This window comes from Protopterus annectens, chromosome 2.part2, assembly GCF_019279795.1.
Source record: "Protopterus annectens isolate FY-2018-M chromosome 2.part2, PAN1.0, whole genome shotgun sequence".
In the NCBI taxonomy this organism is placed as follows: Eukaryota; Metazoa; Chordata; order Ceratodontiformes; family Protopteridae; genus Protopterus; species Protopterus annectens.
Window position 1 is genome coordinate 324,963,377 of NC_056730.1, and position 20,351 is coordinate 324,983,727.

Genomic DNA, 20,351 nt, shown 5'->3' on the forward strand with positions numbered 1-20,351 from the left:
GTTCGGCTGTGGTGACCCCTAACCGGGAAAAGCCGAAAGAAAAACAACAACAACAATGGGTAATGCAGTAATACCATTCAGTTGTTCCGGGTCCAAGTGTGAAAGTTGGAGGTTAAAAATAAGAAGGAAACAGGAAAGAAATGTTTGGCGCAACATCCTGCAGGAAGGCAGCCACAGTTTACCTGTTTTTAAAGGTGAACTTTTAACTAGGCACACACACACACACACAAATGGAAAACCAAACACATTTGGAATGCGGAAACGGACTAAAGCATTTGGTATTCTGAGTTCTGACACATTTGCAGTTCTTACTTGCCAGATTTTGCACTGGGCATTCTACTTGGGGTATTTGTGTTCAGTCTATTGATGTAGTCTGTGCACTATTGCAGTGGGAACCCAAGATAACAACAGACACGTGTGTGCACTTCTAAATATATCGTTAACTGTTAACATAATCCATGCCTCTCAAGATTTTTGCAGTACGTCCAGATTTTCTACCCCATATTTTGTTCTGTTATAAAATTTTTGTTTTTTTGAAAAAGTCACTAAAGAATGACATACATTCTAGTTTCAGACTTCATAGCCTTCAGGAAAATTTATGCAGGCACAAATCATGTTATTCCATCAACCTGAAAAGTTATAAGAGCAATATTTAAAATCTGTTCTGTTTCTGGGCCATTATTTCAGGCTTTGTTCAGATTTCTTGCAATAAGCGATTGGGAAGTGTAAAGAAAAACTCCAACAGACTCAGTGTAAATCACCCCTGTAGTGCTGAAATACAATAAAATAAAATCACGTTGGACTGTCTGCAACAAAACTCTTATTCAACTCAATTAGCATAAAATAAAACCGTATAAATCTATATTAAAATACATGCGGTTAAGCGCTTTTATCTTCTGATGATGTCTTATAAACAGTGCTTAACCGCATGTATTTTAATATTGTTTTATACGGTTTTATTTTATGCTAATTGAGTTGAATAAATGAGGTTTGGTGCAGACATTCTGATGTGCTTTTATTTTATTGTAGATTGGGAAGTATGACATGCTCACATAAAATCAGTATCTTCAAATCTGTAGGTGGCCTTTACTGACTATTGCTGATTGTGTCACTTTCATACCTGGTTAATAAAATGAATAGAGTCTGTGAATGGCACAACAAGCATAGTACATTAGTAGAACTGTCCATTCTCTCTATATAAGCATTTATGCATACTAGTTGCAGTTATCAGAACCTGTGCTTTTAGAGTTGTTAGTTGCTTTTTCATCTCTGATTTCTAACTACATGTTTGCTGATATGGAATTAAAGAATTTAAGTGAAGTTTAAGAAAGGAAGGGAAAGCCAAGTAGTGCAAACAGATGGTGCCGTATCTGGTTTCGTAGAATGAAGACTAAAGAAAGGGCTGCTGTCCGAATGTAAAATGAAAATGGACTGGAGTAAAAAGTTTCCCACAAATGAATCAGACACTAGTTTGCAGAATGGAGGTAAAATAGCCACTGCAGTTACTATAGGAGCCAGTTAATTAACATAAATATATTTTTTCCCAGTGACAGAAACTAAAGAGAGAATTACGTGAAGCATTTTTTTTTTTTTTTTTTTTGCATTTTCTGAATGACTGGAGTGGGGGAGCTGTAAATGTGTATGACTGGGGAGGGGGAGCTGTAGATGTGTATGCCCGGTTCCTTAAATCCGCACATCCACAGCTGTGCTCTCTCTTTTGCTGTATAGCAAAGGTCATGTGGTCCAAGTTTGCCCCTCTGGTTGTTGATCTGTGTGGGATGTAGCTGGGACAGATGACAACCAGTGGTACGCACAGCTCCTGCAAGACAGAAGTCTAGTTTTCAGCCTAGATTTAACAGTAATATTTAGAACTTGGACGAAGCTGTATATTTGTCCCCACTTTAAGAAATGCTGTATATCTGCATAAATCCTGATTTTATCTCTGCCTTTTTCTTTGCCCATCAAGAACGCTGTAACAAAATGCAAATACTGTAACAGTACCTCCTCACCAAAACAAAACTGGGATTTAAAGTTGCCAATCTGTAATTTCTGGCACCCTATTATTTTGAGCCCAAAATCAGGAAATACAGAAGAATTCGGTACAGCTGAGAGGTATGGAGCATCTCCTCAGGGCAGGGGATTTATGAGATAAGGAAGGCGATTGAGCTTTTGAGGGATTAATTGCTGAAAGAAAAGGGTGCCAAGGTGACTAGTACTTATGTTCTAGTGTTTATACAGCAAACAGACAAATCTGTCATTCTGTTAAGTATGTAACTTGCGTATTGTTGCAGCAAGCTTAGCCTTTTTTGTTTTATGTATGTTTTCCACATTATCTGTGGTAGGGGGATGACTACAGTCTTCTACTATCGTGTGGATAAACCTCACATTAAGAATTGGTGATGGATGGGGACTCTGAGGTACAAGGCCATGGAATGAAGCAGGGGTGCAAAAAAGCTTAAAACAAACTCTGCAATACAGAGAAAATAATGCAAACTATAGTATTATATATACTAAAAGATGGTCTTTATAAGAAATGATCAATATGTTTACAGTAAAGAGCAATTCATATCTTGTAACCAGTTTTTATTAACAGATACTGAAAATATCGTGGCTGATATAACACGTATTGACGTTTGTTTAACATTTGACATAGTAGATCACAGGATGTTGGCAGGTAAGTTATACATAATGGGTCTAGTTAGAAACTTGTGCTGGAGCTTTCAGTGGTTTAGTGATAAGCTCTGATATGTAAGAGTAAGAAAGGAGAAGAAAATGGTTATGGATGAGGCAAACACCAGAGGTCTGTCTTGCAGCTATACCAGTTTATCATTTATGTACAGTATTTGATATCCAAATAACTTAAGATGCATTTTATTGCTTCTTCAGAGATGGCTTAAAGTTAGGTAGCTGTATAACAACAAGTGATGCAGACACAGTAAGTATGCAGAATTGTTTGTGCACTTTATGCAAATGTAGAGAGAAAAGTTAAATGGTGATAATTATCCATAAGACCAAACGTATGCATTTTAATTTTTGGTGAGCATAAAAATGATTTTGTGTGTACGTTTTGTCTTCTACAGCCAAGTGACCATCAGGGAACCCCAGTGCCTCTCCTCAGTAGCAGTCTTCCTACCCCTCCAGGCCTCAACCACACTTTCTTTGATAAGGGTTGGAGCCATCGAGGAAATCAAGTTATCCCAGATCGCCATCATAATACTGCTTGGAGCATTTTCCTGCCTTTCCACTCAGTATCATGTGCCCTGGTAATGCCTCATGGCTGAGACATGCAGTGCACTGGGTAGCCTTCGATGAACCATTCCTCACTTCTGCAAGAAGCTGATATCAGCAAGCCACTCCACCCACCCCCAGGAAGCACTTTCCAACTGTTTCCTTCATCTCCACTGGGGAAATCTAATCTCATTGTGTGGTCCATGAATGCATCCCTTCTTCTTTCCTTTCCAGGATGGGCACACCATTGCCTCAGATGCCCGAGCAACGGATCAGAGTCTGGTTTCCTGTATCATAGTCATGTCTTTATTCCCCCTCTGTCACTGCACTAGCTTTTAAAAATGACAGTGAACATAACATTAAAGAATGATGATCAAAAGTATTGTACTCTGTAAAGATTTGGGCATCTGGGTGGACAGCAAACTGTTTTGACTTCCAGGTTGATCAAGTCATGAATGTAGTAAAATTATTGTATTCATAAGGAAATTAATTTAGGGATATTAAATTGTTAAAGACTGTTTGTACACCAACAATCAAATATGGCAGGTAATTATGGTATCCTGTTAAAAGACAAAAAGACTGAAACTGGGAAAAAATACAGATTTAGCACATTAGTGAATGGATAAGATTTATTGTCATGTGGAAAAAGATTGCAAAAGTGTAATTTTTTTCTCTATAAGTCACAGATAAACTGAGGACCTAATACAAGTATTTAAGGACCTCCTTTCATGGGAATGACTTGTTCTAAGGAAAGGTGAATAGTTTGATTTAAGTTGAATTTTAGCTATTTTAGGAATACTATAACTAAAAAAATGGTTTACCGAAAAAGTTAATTGATGAAAGGAACACCCATCCCGATGGTGTAAAAACTACTGAAAATCTGGAATCTTTTAAAGTTTTTCTATTTTTTATGGAAGCTGCTACTATGTGTTATAGGCAAGCTAAAAGGGTGCAAGCCCCATGCTTGCATGTCATTTTATTGTACTGGTTTAAGAACACTATACTTTTAAAGCCAAGACAGAGCAGGAAGGCAAGCCTCAAAAAGGATGAGGTGCATTTTGCTAAATAGAAAATACAGAGAATGGCTAAATTTCAGTCTTCCTGAATGCCGAGTTAAGCTTCCTTCAAGGTGTCTCCAGGGAAATTAAGTCTAAAGGGAAGAAACTGGGTGGATGTTATACCTGCAGTATGAAATGTTGAAGTCGTACCTGAAGCCTGAATAGGGAGGGGAGCTGTTGAGTGGAACGTGTCCAAACATGTGGATGTTAAAACCTGTTAAATGATTGTAAATAATTTCCTTTAAAAATCCACTAAGAAGAATTGCTACAAGGATTGAGTGTTGTTGCTGAAGCTGTTGTAAAGAACTGTTTTTTTAGTTTATTTACCCTGTTTTGTACAAAGAACCCTTTTTTCCTTTTTGTATCATGTAAATAACCCCCAATTATACCTTCCGAGAAAGATGTTTCATTGACTGGTTTATTGTTAGCACTAATATGTATAGATTTAGATGCAGATATATGTAACCACACACACAAACTTGTACTGTCTCTCCTTAACCATCTTACGTTTTCCTGATTTTCTGTAGTTCCAAGTGAAAATTATATCTGAAGTAGTTAACTTCATTTTATCTGCAACATGTGGGTATATGGATCCGTATCGGATCTGAGCCGGCAACTTTTTTTCTAGCATCTGCTCCGAGCTCCTCCCCTTACCCATAATGCCCTATCATCTCCTATCTTCACTCAGATTTCGTTTGCCGTCCAAGTAGTGTGCATCGTGGTCTCTTTTGCTCTGAGCTCAGGGATAGTAAGAAATATTTTTTTTGCTGATATCTAGGTGTGCTAGACTAGGATTTCCCTTCCTCCCCTTCTGTAGTATCGCATTTGGTCGTTGGTGTAAAAAAAAAAAAAAGTTTTTTGTGTAGAGTAGTAGTTAGGCCTGCCCTTCCCCTACCTGTGTGTGTGTGTGTGTGTGTGTGTGTGTGTGTGTGTGTGTGTGTGTGTGTGTGTGTGTGTGTGTGTGTGTGTGTGTTTTTTGGAAAGGTAGTGCTTGTAACTTGGAGTTCAGGACTATGGCTGACCAGCCAAAGCCTCTGTTCAAAAAATGTACAGAGTGTGGCCATAAGCCTTCCCCAGTCGATGGTCAAACTTTGTGTGTGATATGCTTAGGAGTGGCACATTTGTCCACTCAATGTGCTGTCTGTTCAGGTTTCAACCCAAGGCCCCATAGGGATCATAAGGCCAAGCTAGTTGCCAAAGGCCTTCTCCCTGCTGCCATGCCGGATTTTACCTCGGCCTCGGTTGCTAGTGTACCACCTTCCACCCAGACAGGGACTCAACCTCCCTCTCCGTCTGGCGATGGGTCTTCAAAGGACAGATCTTCAGTCAGCAAGTCTGACAAAGATAAGGAAAAAGAAAGGAAAAGGAAAGGCGCAGAGAAGAAAGGGAGAAAAAGAAGGACAGGCATTGTAAGAAGTCTCCAGACAGGGAGCTCTTTCTCAGCCCTCCATCTAAGACCATGAGGCCTGTTTCTCCATGGCTCTGGTCTCCTCGTTTCTCACCGGAGCCGTTGGAACATTCGGACCCGAATCCTTCCCCACCACTGTGCAGACCAGCCAGATCCGAGTCAGTGGCCTCTTCGAGGTCTACTCGGAGCCTGGATATGGATATAGACAGGATGATGCAGAGATTTATTCAGACCCAAATTCAGATGGGAGTCTTGCCAGGTCCATCTCCCTTTGGAGGGGCGACCTCCATGCCTCTTTTCCACCCCATCTCTCCTTCCCCTATCCGTGCTTCAGCTTTGGGGCTCTTGGATTGGAGGTTTTTCGGAGCTGGTAGCTCGGCGCCGACAGTTCCTCCAACCTCAACTCCGGCTGTTACCTTGAGCTCCTCGGATCCGACTTGTTCGGATCCGAGTGACTCTCGGAGCCGCGGACAGGGAGTCGGACCCGGGGGAATGGATTTTCCGGCTCTGACCTTTTTGGATCCGTTCCATTCCCTCGGACCTCTGGCTACCCTGTCTTTGGCTCCGGTCCCCGCTTCGGATCCGGGGAGGACTTCTCCTTCAGCCTTCGAAGTGGTGGAGAGGGTTCTCTCCCAAGGATTGAGACCCCAGCCCATCCCCTCGGATACCACCCAGGCACCCCTGGATTTGGCGACGACTCTCTTCATCCTGTCTCAGGGACAGCCTGTGCCAGAGGATGCACAGGTCATTTTCCCCGAGGAAACCCCTGCGGCTCACGGATCCCCTTCTGAAAGTCCCACTGAAGAGAGTCAACATAAGCGCAAGTGCAAAAGGAGGCACTTGGACTCCCCCGAGTCCCTCACTACTGACACTGACTTAGATGAATGAGAAGGTTCCCCCAGGTCACCTCCCGAAGACGTCTCCTTCGGATAAATTATGTATATCCTCTGCCAGAGGGGAGGTTGGTCAGCCCCAAAACCTTCTGGGGATGAGTCAGTGTTTCTGGAGGCCTTTGGCATGGGCCCATCTACTTCCTGGGTGTCCCCGCCAGCAGACCCCTTAATGGACCTCATCATAATGAGGGCATGGAAAGAGCCCGACACCGTAGAGCCCATCCCCAAACGCCCTGACAAGGTTTTATCTCCCCTTCTGACCGACAACCCTGGTTGAAAGGAGCCCAAGTTGATGCTATGTTGGTCGCAGCAGCCACAAAGAAGGAACTAGCACAGGAGAGTTCCTTAGTCCTCCCTCCAGACAAGCAGTCCAGGTCGGTGGAGAGATTTGGGAAGCGCGTATTCTCCTCAGCGACATTTTCTATCCGTGCGAATTATTTGGCACATGTGATTCGGCTTCATCCAGACCTTGCTTCGGAATTGTCTGAGTCACCCCCAGAGTCTTTATCGCCGCAGGACAGACAGCTGTTCTCGGCGAAAATGTTTACTCTGAAGTCAGTCTCAAACACATCTATGCGGCTACTTTCCCATGCCATGGAAGGAGCAGGTAGGGCGGCTTGGGACAGGCATAGCCATGAGGCGTCATGCCTGGCTCAGATAGTGTCAGTTCGCGGACCCTTTCAAGGCGTCATTTATCAACGCTCCCTATGACGGTTATTCCCTCTTTGGAAAGACAGTACGTGACACACTTGTCCAGAGCGAAAAGGACAGGAAGACTTTGTCTGCCATCGGAGTCCGCTTCTCTAATCCTCAGCGGTCCTTCTCTAGGAATCAGAGGGCAGAAGAAGATGTGGTTCCCAAAATCTCAGTTTTCCTGGGATTCTCAGGACAGCTATTCCCCCCAGAGGCAGAGGGGGACAGGATCGACGCCAACCCAGAGGTAGAGGGGGTTTCAGGAATTTCGGGTGTAGGGAACCCTTTTCTGATAGACCTGGTCAGCAGCCCTGAGGGGTTGCCCGACTGTCCTACTCTGGAGGCAGTCAGGGGATGATTTTCTTTACACCCAGCAGCATGGGAGTCCATTACAACAGATTGCTGGGTTCTTCAGATAATATCCAGAGGTTACTCTATTCCCTTCGTTGCCCCTCCAAATATTACAAAACGCCTCCCGGATGTTCCACCCACTCACAGGGAGGCCGCAGCTATAGAGGTTTCAAAGCTGCTTCTCAAACGAGCCATTGAAAAGGTCCCCCCCCAGATCAGTCCAGATTAGGCGTCTACTCAAGATTCTTTTTGGTGCCAAAAAAGACGGGGGACCTCAGGCCCATTCTAGACCTGTCAACATTAAACCTGTCAGTAGCCAAACAGAAATCCCGGATGGTCACCCTATAGTCCATTCTACCTTATCTTCGAGAGTGCGACGGGATGTGCTCGTTAGACCTTCAGGATGCTTACTACCACATCAAAATACACAGAAGTTCCAGGAGGTTTCTGCGCTTCCAGCTGGGAGCCAGTCATTTTCAGTTCAGAGCCTTGCCCTTTGGTCTCACCACAGCCCGCAGGGTGTTCACCAAGGTAATGGCAGTTGTAGTGGCTCACCTGAGGCTTCAGGGTATTTAGGTGTTTCCATACCAGGACGACTGGCTCTTCGCTGCCCCTAACAAGCATCACTTGTGTCTGGCCCGAGATTATTTCATTCGGTTAGCAGACCTACTGGGAATTAGTCAGTGTTCACAAATCCCATTTGCAACCAGTACAAGTTCTAGACTCCATTGGGCCACGGTTAAACACTTTGCAGATTAAGGTATTCCTAACTCCAGACAGGATTCTACATCTCAGGTGCCACATAGCTCAGATAACGAACTCCAAGTCTTCAAAGGCGAGCGAGGTTCTCGGGCTCTGGGCTCCATGGCTGCCGCCATATCTATTCTCCCTTATGCATGCCTTCACATGCAGGTTCTTCAATGGACTCTGGCTGTTCAGTGGTCTTGGCTAGACCTGCCCATGGAATTTCCGATCAAGATCAGTCACGTCTGTAGGACATCTCTTCTTTGGTGGTTAACTTCACCGGAGATATCAAAAGGACACCCCTTTGCGTCACCCCCAGTCCAAACCACAGTGACCACGGATGCCTCCCAACTCGGGTGGGGGGCACTGTTTGGGAAGGACAGTCCAAGGCACGTGGTCCCTGACAGAGACCAATTTGCACATAAATGTTCTAGAGATGAGGGCAGTACTTTTAGCGTTGGAAGCCTTTCACACAGTCATCCCTATCGGATTGATTGCAATTCAGTCAGACAACATGTCGGTCGTCTGGTATATCAACAAGCAGGGGGAAACCAGATCCTACCTCCTATGTCGCGAGGCCATGAGAATGTGGGAATGGGCGATTTCCACCAGTCGGTTTCTGATAGCAACACACATCCCGGGGCGCTCCAACATTTTAGCGGACAGATTGAGCCGGGCCATTCTGATGCCTTACGAGTGGTCTCTGAAACAGTCAGTAGTGGAAGAGATTTTCCTTGCATGGGGTCAGCCTTGCTGCGATGTCTTTGCATCTCCTTCCAACACGAAGTGCAGCGAGTTCTTCGCTCTGATTCCCTCACCAGGGGAAGTCCCCAGAGATGCTCTAGTCCATGCTTGGCCCCCCGGGCTTTTGTATGCTTATCCACCTTTACCACTCATTCCGAAGTTTCTTCAGAAAGCTTGTCGACTACGGTGCAAAGTGATCCTCATTGTCCCGCTCTGGCCTCGTCAGGTTTGGTTCCCATTCCTTTGGGTCTCATCTCTTAGCTCCCCCGTGGGTTCTGGATCCCTGCCCGGATCTAATTTCCCATCCATCGGGAACACGTCCGCCTGATCTGGACAGCCTCAAGCTAACAGCTTGGTTGCTCCAGTTCCGTTAATTGCCAGGACTCCCCGTCTTTCATCCCAGGTAAAATCCTTTCTGGTGGCCTTTCTTAAAGACTCCACTAGGAAACTTTATTGCAGTAAATGGAAGCGCTTTTCCATTTGGGCCTCACAGAGAAAAATAGATCCCTTTACAGCCCCTGTTCCAGCGGTGATGGACTTCCTCTCTGGTATCTTTCAGCAAGGAGCTAGTTCCTCCACAGTGAAAGTACAATTGGCAGCCATTTCCAGTTTTCATGTTAGTGAAGACAACATGGCCTTAGCCTCCTGTAGGCTGTGTAAGGCTTTTCTTAAAGGTACTTTTCTGTTACGGCCCCCTGTCAAGGATTCTGTACCTCCTTGGGACCTTACTTTTGTTTTTTTACAGGCATTGGTGGCTCCTCCTTTCGAACCTGCAGCTTCGGTGGACTAAAAATTTTTGTCCTGGAAGACAGCTTTCCTAGTCGCCATCACATCGGCTAGGAGAGTTTCTGAGCTTCAAGCTCTGTCTGCCGTGCCTCCGTATTTGGTCTTCCATAAGGATAGGGTCTCCCTCCGTACTAACCCTTCCTTCTTACCTAAATTGGCATCTGAAGCAAACATAAACCAGTCCATTAATCTGCCCATTTTCTTTCCCAACTTCCAAAATAAAGGTGAATAGAAACTCCATTTGTTAGATGTTCATAGTCAACTTTGTTTTTATCTTCACAGAATGATGTCTTTCCACAAGACTGACCAATTGTTTGTTTCTTTTTCCAAAGCGTTTATGGGAAAAGCTATTTCTAAAGTTTCTTTAGCCAGATGGCTCACTCTTTGCATTTCACATGCCTACAAAGCAAAAGGTTTATCTCCTCCTGGTATAGTTAAGGCTCACTCTACCAGGTTCATGGCGACTTCTGCTGTTTTTTGGTCCAGGGTACCTTTGGACGATATTTGTGCAGCAGCGACATGGGCCAATTCACATTCCTTCATTTCCCATTACAAATTGGATCTGATTTCGAGGGGTAGAGCATCCTTTGGCTCTACGGTGCTCAGGAATATCCTTCCATAAGGGCCTCCCAGGATCGGAGTAGCTGGAGACTCTGTCCCACAGGTTGCAGATAAAATGAAGTCAACTACTTCAGATAAAGAAGTTATGTACTCACCATAATGTTCCATCTGAGTAGTTATACTTCATTTTTCTGCAACATTCCCTCCTTCCGACCCCCTGACCTTATCCTGTTTTTAGGTTTGGTTTATTGGGTTGAGTTGCATATATATTGTTAGTTGCAGCTAACTCGATCTGAGGGAAGATAGGAGATGGTAGGAAGTTATGGGTAAAGGGAGGAGCTCGGAGCTTGGAACAAATGCTAGGAAAAACGTTGCTGTCTCGGATCCGATATGGATCCGTATACCCACAGGTTGCAGAAAAATGAAGTATAACTACTCAAATGGAACGTTATGGTGAGTACATAACTTCATTTTTTTTAACTTCTACGTATATTGTCTGGGTGGGGTTTCTGTCTGAAAAATTAATTTATTTAGAATGTCATTAGTGTTTTTCTTTTCCATATTTTCTACATTTTCAGAATATCTTATTACTACTTAGACATCTTTATGCTTTCTATTTGCTTTTTATCACATCTTTGCCTTTACAGTTTCTGTGGACTTTACTGTTGTGTGGCTCATTGCTATAGCAGTGTTTAGTAAACTGCAGTTATTGGTTCCTGGACAAATGTTGTCGTCTATTTCCTAAAATGCTCTCATTGTTTTCTTCCCTCTGGGAAATCGAGGACAACTGATTCTGCATTGTGTAAAGTCATCGCTGATTCTGGCAAAGTACCACATTTCTTGAGATGTATCTTAATAGCTAACCCATTAGTACATTATAACATTACATTCACACTTATTTGATTATTTTTATGTATGGAATTTGTTAATTCATCATCCTGTATCACTTTTTTCTCTTTCCATCTGACTTAACATCACATATTTTATTCAGCACTAGTGATGTGCCTAACATCTTTCTGTCTTATGATTGTTTATTTATTGGAATACTAAACCTGGTTTTGTGAGGTTGTCCATTACATCATGTTATTGTCTGTTAGTAGCAGTGAATGTAAGAGGGTGTGTATATACATGTACATGCATATGTGTGTGTGTGTATGTAGATATACACACATACATGTATATCTTTGTGTGTGTGTGTGTGTGTGTGTGTGTGTGTGTGTGTGTGTGTGTGTGTGTGTGTGTGTGTGTGTGTGTGTGTGTGTGGGTATGCATATGTATTTATGTAAGTGCATGAATATATCGTGTACAGACAGGGATAAGGTTTTAAAGCCACACCTTTAGCACCAGATATCCATGGGATGCAACCTTGACAGTAGCACCGCTGCTGGTAGTCATTTACACAAAGGAATGATTGACTTTAAGAGTTTACAGCAAATGCACACTACTGCTTTGAATTATAAATGCTTGATACTCCCAAATAAGCTTTGCACTGTGCAGCTACAGAAGAGTTACAGTCATTGGTTACTCAGGATTTTATCCACTTCGTTCAGAGCTCAATGCATTCTAATGCAATATTACAAGCAGTAAGAGTAACTGAGGCCTAGCCAAATGACTTTTTTTTTCATGCACACACATACACTGTTTCCACTGAGGGGCTACTGATGTCTCTTAGTTGACAGACCCCTTTGCCATTATTTGTGGAACATACTGACACACACCAAATTAGTCTGGTACCAAGGTCTCAGTTAACGAACAGTCTTCTAGTGGGCCAGGCAACTTATTAAATTATGGTAGTTTGTAGCCAAACAGTCTCTTCAAAAAGAGCAGATAACAAACACATACCAGTTTGTTGTGCGATTACCTTTTACAAACAAACATAAGCCTGATACAAGCTTTTACAAATGAATTAAAACAGTTAAATGAAGAATTGAATGAAAACATGTAAGGCCAGTTAAGTATACAAGCCAGTAAATTGATTGCAAAGTGAAGAAATTAAACATTTTAAATAGATGTGACAGAATGGCTATAATTAGTCTTGCTTCCCCCACTTTATAGAGTTATAGACTGTTGCTTGCATATCATTAAGCCACTAAAAGATCCAGTGGGTGAAAATGATTAAAGCTTTAGCTTACAGGCTCTTTGAAAGTAAGCTATATTTCCCCTTCTTTTCAGTCCCTGTCAAAGTAGCTTAGTTGATTTGGGCTTGAGTACAGTTCATTAAATCCACATCCTAGTATAAAGGATGATGTTGCATAAATTTTCATTCATCTTTCTGTGCAAGTTAGATGTTTCCAAATGTAAGCAACAGTCCCAAACCAAAGTGAAAGAAAAGAAACAGCCTTGGTTCAGTTACTTGTACCTGATTAATGCGGCTTGAACACAAAACTGAATTTTTTGCTTTAGAAATCATATTCCCAGTTACCCCTAGCTCCCTTATCACACCTTCAGCTTTTGCTATTTACCTGAGGAAAAATCCTCTGAAGTCTACTTTGGGAGTAAAAGTGCTTATGCAGACAACTCCATGCATAAATCCAAGTATTTGGTGACTTATAGTATGTGGGTTTTGTGGTAAAAGTAGGGCATTTAATGGTAGGCAATATTCTAATCTTAGCAAAAGAATATTATAGTTTGCTAGGACCAAAAGTCCTTCTCTATGGCTTACTGATCAGTGGTGTAGCTAGAGTTTGGGCCACCCAGGCTGTGTTTGAGTTTGCCACCCCCCCTCTCACAAAATCATGGTCGAATGGGGCCCCTCATACACACACCCCCTGCAGCCATACCAATGTCCCATTACTTGGCTATTTCTCCCCATTTACCATAAACACTAATGTGCATACTGCTTTACTTCTACAATGATTATTTGGATTTCATTTAAAACTTTTATTTCACATTTTATAGCACAAATGCTAATAGACATCTGTTAAATAAAGCAATACAGTCTCACAATAAAAACTGACTTAGTATTAAAACTTCTCTGCCCTTGAAACTCATATTCAGTGAAACAGCACTGAGATTCCACTCAATAGTAACTGTGACATTTTTTTTTCCAAATGTCTATAGCTTACCATTAGCTACACACATCAGTTCCAGCAAAAAAATAGCATGGCCCATAATTGGCGTCTTCCATCCTACATATAAACATACCCATGGGTGTCCTACAACCCTCTGAAAATGAAGTGTACTAGTTTATTTTATTTATTATATTTATTTTAAGTTTGTTATTTATTTTAAGTTTGTGTGATGTTTATAAAGTTGACCAATGCAGAAGAGGGAAGATGCAATCCCTGAAACAAGTGAATGTCTGTTGTGTGTCCCTGGAATCCCTGCTCCAAAAACATGAAGTGGAACATTGCCTGAAGTCCCCAAAGGAACTGAATTATGTTAGGCAGGAGAGAAACAATCACACAAAGGCACTTGGAAGAAAACTTAGAGTTGTTTGCCAGATCTGAAGTAGGTTCACCTACAAACAAAATGGGGTTTGGACAAAATAAATGATTAATGGCACTGAAACCTCTAAACTTACAGTACAACCCCCCCCCAAAAAAAAAATGTAATCACTAACAGTGAATATGAAAAGGAATAACCAGGAAAAACAGACAAGTTAACACTGTACAAATTTAGCACAGTATACATTGAACATCGTAATTTTACAGCAACATTTACTCACAGCCGTTTTGAACAAAATGGACGGCACACTTCTCTGCAGTAAAAGAATTTTTTTTCTCAAGGAGTACCCAAAGCCCACAACAAATTTGCATGCTGCTGCCTAAGTTATGTATGTATAAAATAATACATTTCTTACATTACTTAAATCAGGTTGGCAAAGACTGCACTAAAAATCGGTTTGGGAACATTATGGGTAATACAGTAATTGCAGAGGTAGCGTTGTCGCCTCACAACAAGAGGTTCTCCCATTTGATTCTCGGCTGGAGTGCCTTCTGTGTGGAGTCTGCACCTCCTCCCCGCGGTTGAGTGCCGTTTGAAAGACGTGTGAATGGGCGTGCCTTCTTTGAAGGTTGGGCGTCGGGCTGGCACCTCGGCACCATAAAAAAAAAGATCGACTGCCAATCATTAGCAGACCGGAGTTCGGCTGTGGTGACCCCTAACCGGGAAAAGCCGAAAGAAAAACAACAACAACAATGGGTAATGCAGTAATACCATTCAGTTGTTCCGGGTCCAAGTGTGAAAGTTGGAGGTTAAAAATAAGAAGGAAACAGGAAAGAAATGTTTGGCGCAACATCCTGCAGGAAGGCAGCCACAGTTTACCTGTTTTTAAAGGTGAACTTTTAACTAGGCACACACACACAAATGGAAAACCAAACACATTTGGAATGCGGAAATGGACTAAAGCATTTGGTATTCTGAGTTCTGACACATTTGCAGTTCTTACTTGCCAGATTTTGCACTGGGCATTCTACTTTGGGGTATTTGTGTTCAGTCTATTGATGTAGTCTGTGCACTATTGCAGTGGGAACCCAAGATAACAACAGACACGTGTGTGCACTTCCAAATATATCGTTAACTGTTAACATAATCCATGCCTCTCAAGATTTTTGCAGTACGTCCAGATTTTCTACCCCATATTTTGTTCTGTTATAAAATTTTTGTTTTTTTGAAAAAGTCACTAAAGAATGACATACATTCTAGTTTCAGACTTCATAGCCTTCAGGAAAATTCATGCAGGCACAAATCATGTTATTCCATCAACCTGAAAAGTTATAAGAGCAATATTTAAAATCTGTTCTGTTTCTGGGCCATTATTTCAGGCTTTGTTCAGATTTCTTGCAATAAGCGATTGGGAAGTATAAAGAAAAACTCCAACAGACTCAGTGTAAATCACCCCTGTAGTGCCGAAATACAATAAAATAAAATCACGTTGGACTGTCTGCAACAAAACTCTTATTCAACTCAATTAGCATAAAATAAAACCGTATAAATCTATATTAAAATACATGCGGTTAAGCACTTTTATCTTCTGATGATGTCTTATAAAGACAGTGCTTAACCGCATGTATTTTAATATTGTTTTATACGGTTTTATTTTATGCTAATTGAGTTGAATAAATGAGGTTTGGTGCAGACATTCTGATGTGCTTTTATTTTATTGTAGATTGGGAAGTATGACATGCTCACATAAAATCAGTATCTTCAAATCTGTAGGTGGCCTTTACTGACTATTGCTGATTGTGTCACTTTCATACCTGGTTAATAAAATGAATAGAGTCTGTGAATGGCACAACAAGCATAGTACATTAGTAGAACTGTCCATTCTCTCTATGTAAGCATTTATGCATACTAGTTGCAGTTATCAGAACCTGTACTTTTAGAGTTGTTAGTTGCTTTTTCATCTCTGATTTCTAACTACATGTTTGCAGATATGGAATTAAAGAATTTAAGTGAAGTTTAAGAAAGGAAGGGAAAGCCAAGTAGTGCAAACAGATGGTGCCGTATCTGGTTTCATAGAATGAAGACTAAAGAAAGGGCTGCTGTCCGAATGTAAAATGAAAATGGACTGGAGTAAAAAGTTTCCCACAAATGAATCAGACACTAGTTTGCAGAATGGAGGTAAACTAGCCACTGCAGTTACTATAGGAGCCAGTTAATTAACATAAATATATTTTTTCCCAGTGACAGAAACTAAAGAGAGAATTACGTGAAGCATTTTTTTTTTTTTTTGCATTTTCTGAATGACTGGAGTGGGGGAGCTGTAAATGTGTATGACTGGGGAGGGGGAGCTGTAGATGTGTATGCCCGGTTCCTTAAATCCGCACATCCACAGCTGTGCTCTCTCTTTTGCTGTATAGCAAAGGTCATGTGGTCCAAGTTTGCCCCTCTGGTTGTTGATCTGTGTGGGATGTAGCTGGGACAGATGACAACCAGTGGTACGCACAGCTCCTGCAAGACAGAAGTCTAGTTTTCAGCCTAGATTTAACAGTAATATTTAGAACTTGGACGAAGCTGTATATTTGTCCCCACTTTAAGAAATGCTGTATATCTGCATAAATCCTGATTTTATCTCTGCCTTTTTCTTTGCCCATCAAGAACGCTGTAACAAAATGCAAATACTGTAACAGTACCTCCCCACCAAAACAAAACTGGGATTTAAAGTTGCCAATCTGTAATTTCTGGCACCCTATTATTTTGAGCCCAAAATCAGGAAATACAGAAGAATTCGGTACAGCTGAGAGGTATGGAGCATCTCCTCAGGGCAGGGGATTTATGAGATAAGGAAGGCGATTGAGCTTTTGAGGGATTGATTGCTGAAAGAAAAGGGTGCCAAGGTGACTAGTACTTATGTTCTAGTGTTTATACAGCAAACAGACAAATATGTCATTCTGTTAAGTATGTAACTTGCGTATTGTTGCAGCAAGCTTAGCCTTTTTTTGTTTTATGTATGTTTTCCACATTATCTGTGGTAGGGGGATGACTACAGTCTTCTACTATCGTGTGGATAAACCTCACATTGTCTTAATTAGTTTGGATATGATTTCCACTGAAAGAACTGCACAAAGAATCTGGGAGGCACTGACTTTTATTCACAAGGTTATTTTGAAAGTGAGAAAATCCCAGTAGTAGCAGATTACTTGATAGAAATCTACCTGTTTTGACCTGCTTGTGACGGCTGGGTCATAAGAGCTGCAGGGGATTCCCTTATCTGCTGTTTTATTAAGTCCCTGCATAACTGAAAATTGTCATCATTTATTTAAAATGAATGAAGTAGCTTATGTCCCCCTTTCCTGCTAATGAACTACCATTTTGTGAAAGGAAGATCTGCTGTAGTTTGTTTCAGATAATGAGTATTGAAAGCAACAACCGGCATCTTTGTACAGTTTTACAGTGTTTGTGTGACTCCTGGACCATCTTTAAGCTTCACTATTTATGCATTTGTTGTATTGTCTGTTGTATTGTTAGAACTTTGTTAGCTTTCTTGTTCCAGCAGTTTTGTTTGCACTTGTAAAATAGACCATGTAGACCATGGAAAAACTTGCCTTACCAATGACAGGTCTAAGTTCTTATAGTCATTTATTGTCATGCACATTGCTTTTAAATCAACCAGTGGAATCATTAGGTGTTGCTACCTTATAGCCTCAGGGAGTTGATCTTTATCTCAGGATAGTGTCTTTTTGGAGTTTTGAATCGCATTCTTATCCCCATGTGGGTTTCCTTTGGTTGCTTCTAATGTATGTGTTTATATGTTGAATAGTTAGTTACTCTGAGCTAGATAACAAAAAAGTTTCTTTGCTTTGCAGTAGCAGAAGGCTAATTATTTGGATGGATCCTGTATACTGTGCACGTTAGCTTATTACTAATTGTAAGTTGTAGAGATAAATATGTGTGTTTCCTTTCATTCTGTAGAATGAAGGTTCAAAGAAAACCTCCCAGAATGACAGTGATGAGGAGTATGTGTGTTACAGAAGGGATGAACCTGACAGAGCTCCCATGTTGTTGAGGCCACTGGTCTCAGATCCAATTTTTATACACAAAAAGTCCCCTTTGCCACGTTCAAAGAAGATTGGCTCAGTTGAGGTAAGTGCCATTCATTAATATTATGCCTTTAGATAATATGTAATAGTTATGCTGGGCTCTGCAGACCTATGTGTGCAACTGATTAAAACAATATGACTTGCCCTGATCTTGTAGGGAGTGAGAAGTCATTTGTGTAACAAGGACCTAATATTAAGTTATTTTGGGATGATTGTATGTTCTTTCTGGCCATGTGTGGGTATCTGTCAGCCAGCTCTTTGATTTTGATGGTATTCTGGGAATATAAAATGATGTATAAAGTTACGTAAGTTTTTAATTTGCTGTGCATTTTTGTTATGTATGAAGCCTTTGACTGTGAATGATTAGCATCATAATATATATCCTGCCTTCATTGTACTCTGAATATAGCTCATACCTCATATTTTTCTTCATATTCAAATGCACCTTCTAATTGGGTCCTGTCAGTTCTGAACCAGAAAAGGGTTATATGCTGTTAGGGGCATGATCCCAAACTTTTACTCTGTAGCTGTAGACCTGAAAATTTCAGTATATGTACAGTACTCCATCTTTATAGAAACTGACTAAAGAGAGAATGTGTATATCTGCCTACTGAATGACCAGCTGAACAGCGCCACAGGTTATTTTCCTGAATAGGGATGACTGCAGCTGTCAGTGCAGAGCTGCCTAGTACTTGGTGTGTTTAAGGTATCCCTCTTACTGTTCTGTTCTGGGGACACTGTGTATTTTACAGACAGTGGTTCTTTCCACAAGATGAAGTTTTTTTTTTTTATTCCCATTTAAACTATCAAAATTAGCATAAGAAACAGAATTATTGTAAATTTGTTATTCATGGGTTGTTTGAACTGATCAGTGCACAATGATCAAATTATGTTAGTGGTAATGGTTTCTGTTTTTATTCCTTTCAGCTAATATATCATGGCATTCTGTTCACCACCTAACATCCAAGACCTTCCTTGGTACATCTGTGATTTGGTTCATCCTCCAAAGTTGCCATACTTAGTGGATGTGCACATTGTATACACCTGCAACTTTGATATCGCATACCACTTTGTAAGGGTGTGCCTAGCCCCAGAACCTCTCACTTGTTTTCTACCAATCACAGAGTTTGAACCTGATTATTTGCACTTGGGTGTAAAGTTATTATACTTGATACCTAAAAGCAAACCTTCTAAATGTCCTATAGGTAGACTGATAAGCCAAGACCTGTACCTGTACTGTGTTTGTTGCCTGAGAGTGGAACACAATATGAGTCATTGCCATTGCTGCCAGGATTTAGCCCACCCATCTGTCATTGCTGAAAGTAAGCCTTGGCCTACTTCACTACCAGGAGAGTAGCAGTAGTTTAAGGTTATTCATCTGGTGATTAGCAAGAGGGTCTTAACTGTAGCCCCAAATCATAAACACTGTCAAAAGCCATGAGAAATGGAGGACAGACTTCAGTCAGGCCCTGTTAAAGCTAAGTCTATTTCAATAATGGCTGTCTGATCCTTTCACTTGTTTAACTCAACCTCAGATAGTGAACGTCTCGTTTTCCACTTTCAAGGATGACGATGAGCCCATAAGCGGTGCCCTCCTGTCTCCCATCCCAGTAGTTGCATGTTGAGATACGACTACCACCCATTTCCCTGTCAGATGGCTGGATTATGCTTGTGTTGTGACCAGTCTGACCCTGGGGACCACTCTTTGAAATCATTAGGTTTCAGGTCAGCAATAATTATTGGTCTCCCTTTAGGCCCTGCAGGATGCAGTGATGCAGGAAGAGTGTCTGCAGGGACTTCCCAAGCCAGAACTTACATGTCAGAGCCTCTTAGCTTCAGACAGATGTTACAGGCTTGCTGGGAGCTGGAAATGCAACATTACAACTTTGGGAGTGCAACTTGAGGAATATGGCCAGAAGCCAGCCTCTGGGCTTGTTGCCATGACCCCCTGCATCTCTCTCATTTCTTACCCCTCCAACAGCTGACCATTGGCTTCTCCTAAGAGCCTCTCTTCATCCACTGAGTTTGCTGATCCTGAAAAACATCCCCCAGATTTTCTACAACCCATGTTCAAGTTTCGTGAAACCGTTAAGGCACCCAGAGTCAGAGTTGTATTGCTGCCAGGTAGGGTTTCTTTAGCATGCCTTATAGTGTCATACTTTGAGCATGTCTAGAGAGGAACATGCATTGTGTGTGCTGGCATATTTATCCCATCTCTGGGGCAACTCAGCTATTATTGTGCCTCATCCCCAGTGCATCCACAGCCTCTGCCAGACAAAAATTGCAAGGTGTTTGATTGCACGCCCATCTACCTCTTGACAGATCCTCAGATGCCCAAGCTATTAATCTAACCTGGGTTTACCTGAGCCATAATCAGGGCTTTATTTCTCTATGCCATGGT

At 41.7% G+C, this 20,351-nt stretch overlaps 1 protein-coding gene across 1 annotated transcript in view; it reads left to right on the forward strand.

Moving 5' to 3' along the window:
- The window catches only part of PPIP5K2 (diphosphoinositol pentakisphosphate kinase 2), a 3,486,936-nt gene that overhangs the window by 2,358,863 nt on the left and 1,107,722 nt on the right, over nt 1-20,351 (forward strand). The window contains 1 exon segment of the mRNA XM_044063880.1: nt 17,823-17,993. Within this exon segment, the coding sequence (XP_043919815.1) occupies nt 17,823-17,993 (171 nt within the window).